This window comes from Trypanosoma conorhini, assembly GCF_003719485.1.
Source record: "Trypanosoma conorhini strain 025E chromosome Unknown Tco_14.4_contig_00355, whole genome shotgun sequence".
NCBI lineage: Eukaryota > Euglenozoa > Kinetoplastea > Trypanosomatida > Trypanosomatidae > Trypanosoma > Trypanosoma conorhini.
In genome coordinates, this window is record NW_021704446.1 from 17,492 (window position 1) to 19,073 (window position 1,582).

The 1,582-nt window shown below is 53.6% G+C and overlaps 2 protein-coding genes across 2 annotated transcripts in view; one reads left to right on the forward strand and one right to left on the reverse strand.

Moving 5' to 3' along the window:
* Nucleotides 1–523, forward strand: part of Tco025E_05798 (uncharacterized protein) — a gene marked incomplete at both ends in the record, with an annotated part of 570 nt that extends 47 nt beyond the window's left edge. Inside the window, one exon of the mRNA XM_029372688.1 lies at nucleotides 1–523. This exon is cut by the window's left edge and continues 47 nt beyond it. Coding sequence (XP_029227187.1) covers nucleotides 1–523 — 523 coding nt within the window.
* Nucleotides 524–731: 208 nt separating this feature from the next.
* On the reverse strand, nucleotides 732–1,478 carry Tco025E_05799 (uncharacterized protein; the record flags this gene model as incomplete). The annotated part of the gene is made up of 1 exon (XM_029372689.1): nucleotides 732–1,478. The coding sequence occupies one exon, from the start codon at nucleotides 1,476–1,478 to the stop codon at nucleotides 732–734; it is 747 nt and encodes a 248-aa protein (XP_029227188.1).
* Between the last annotated feature and the right edge of the window lie 104 nt (nucleotides 1,479–1,582).

The window sequence follows — 1,582 nt, forward strand, 5'->3', positions numbered from 1 at the left end:
GGTGCATCACGGCGGCCTCGCGCGAGACCTCCTCCAGGTCGTTGCCCTCCAGCACGAGTTCGTCCTTCACGACGGAGGGGTCCGTGCGGTAGACCTTGACGCCATCGGCGACGAGCTGCCGGCGAACGCGCTTNTCCCCAAGGAAGTTGCGGATCTCCACAAGCTGATCCTCCACGGAGACGGAGATGGGAAAGTGCGCGTAGGCGAAGCGGATCTTGAAGCGGAAGCCCTTTGTCACACCCGTGAACATGTTGCGCACGTGCGACAGCGCCGTGTTGATGGTGGCGTTGTTGATCTTTGTACCGAACCAGCGGACGGCGGTGAAGGTGCGGAACTTATTGTTCACACGGAAGTCCAGCTGCAGGTGGCGGAGGTCCTTCGTCAGTGTGCCGCGCTTCCCCTTGACGGTGACGACGCGGTCCTTCACGGACACCTCCACGTCCTCCGGGAACGTGATGCGGTCCTGCGCCCTGATCTTCATGGTTTCCCTTTGCCTTCAGTGCAGGAAGGGTTGCATGGTTAATCAGTTAGTATTATTATTTACGCAACGGCAAGAGAGAGAAGTTAAAAGGCAGCGAAGGAAGAAATGAACAAGAGACAAAAAAACAACACGCAAGTAAGTGCATATGCATGCGTCTTACATCTTGTGCCGTCGATGAGACGAGGGAGTGCGATGAGGAAAAGAAGAGAGGAGCACGCCGCGAATGGCGCCACTGACATAAAAGCTCCACTCACGGTTTTGAGGGCAATCGGGGAGTTATAATTTCTGCCCCATCGCAGATGTGCCCCCCATGGGCGGCAATGAGTTGCCTCGCCCTTTCCGCGGGAAACTCACGCTCCTCAAGGATCATAACATTAATCGACTTTGACAAGCCAATAATTTCCATCATACAAGCAATAACTAATTCATCGTACTCGGTCACTGAAAAACTGGGTGTCTCTTGGTAAGACTGAAGGAGAGAATACGCCTCGTCCAGGCGTCGGTTTGACTCACGAAGCGCCTGCCGCATCATGGTCGCCTCCTCTTCCTTCGGCACCTCATACTCTTTTTCACATTCGCCCCTGAGGTATTGGGGAGTCTCAGCAGGTTTCGCCACCAGCCGTTGGCTGCGGGCAAGGATGCGTGCGTAGCAGTTACCGAACTGGTACGCCGAAATCGTCTTCAATATGGAACGCAAAATACCAGCCCTGTCAACTGGAACAGCATTGACATCATCGATCTTTTCATACATTGCGTGCTTAGCCACCTCGTTCCCTGAAAGCCGTGCCTCCAAATTGTGTATACGCTTCTTCGCAGACAAAAGTTCATGGGCCTGTACCTTCACCTTGTCACGAAGGTCGTCAATTTCACGCAGCATGTCCTCGTTTTCCTCAAGCACGCCACGCAGAAGGGAATCCCGCTGGAAGCGGGACCGTAGCCCGGCTTCGCCCCCTGTGGACGCACGGGTAGGATCAACGAATGCTCGTCTAGGGGGCATCTGCGCAGAAGAAAAAGAAGAAGTGGGCGATATATAAAAAACAACAACAACGTATGTATCAGCGCGCACCAAGAATAAAAACCCCAAGAAAAAAAATATTAAAG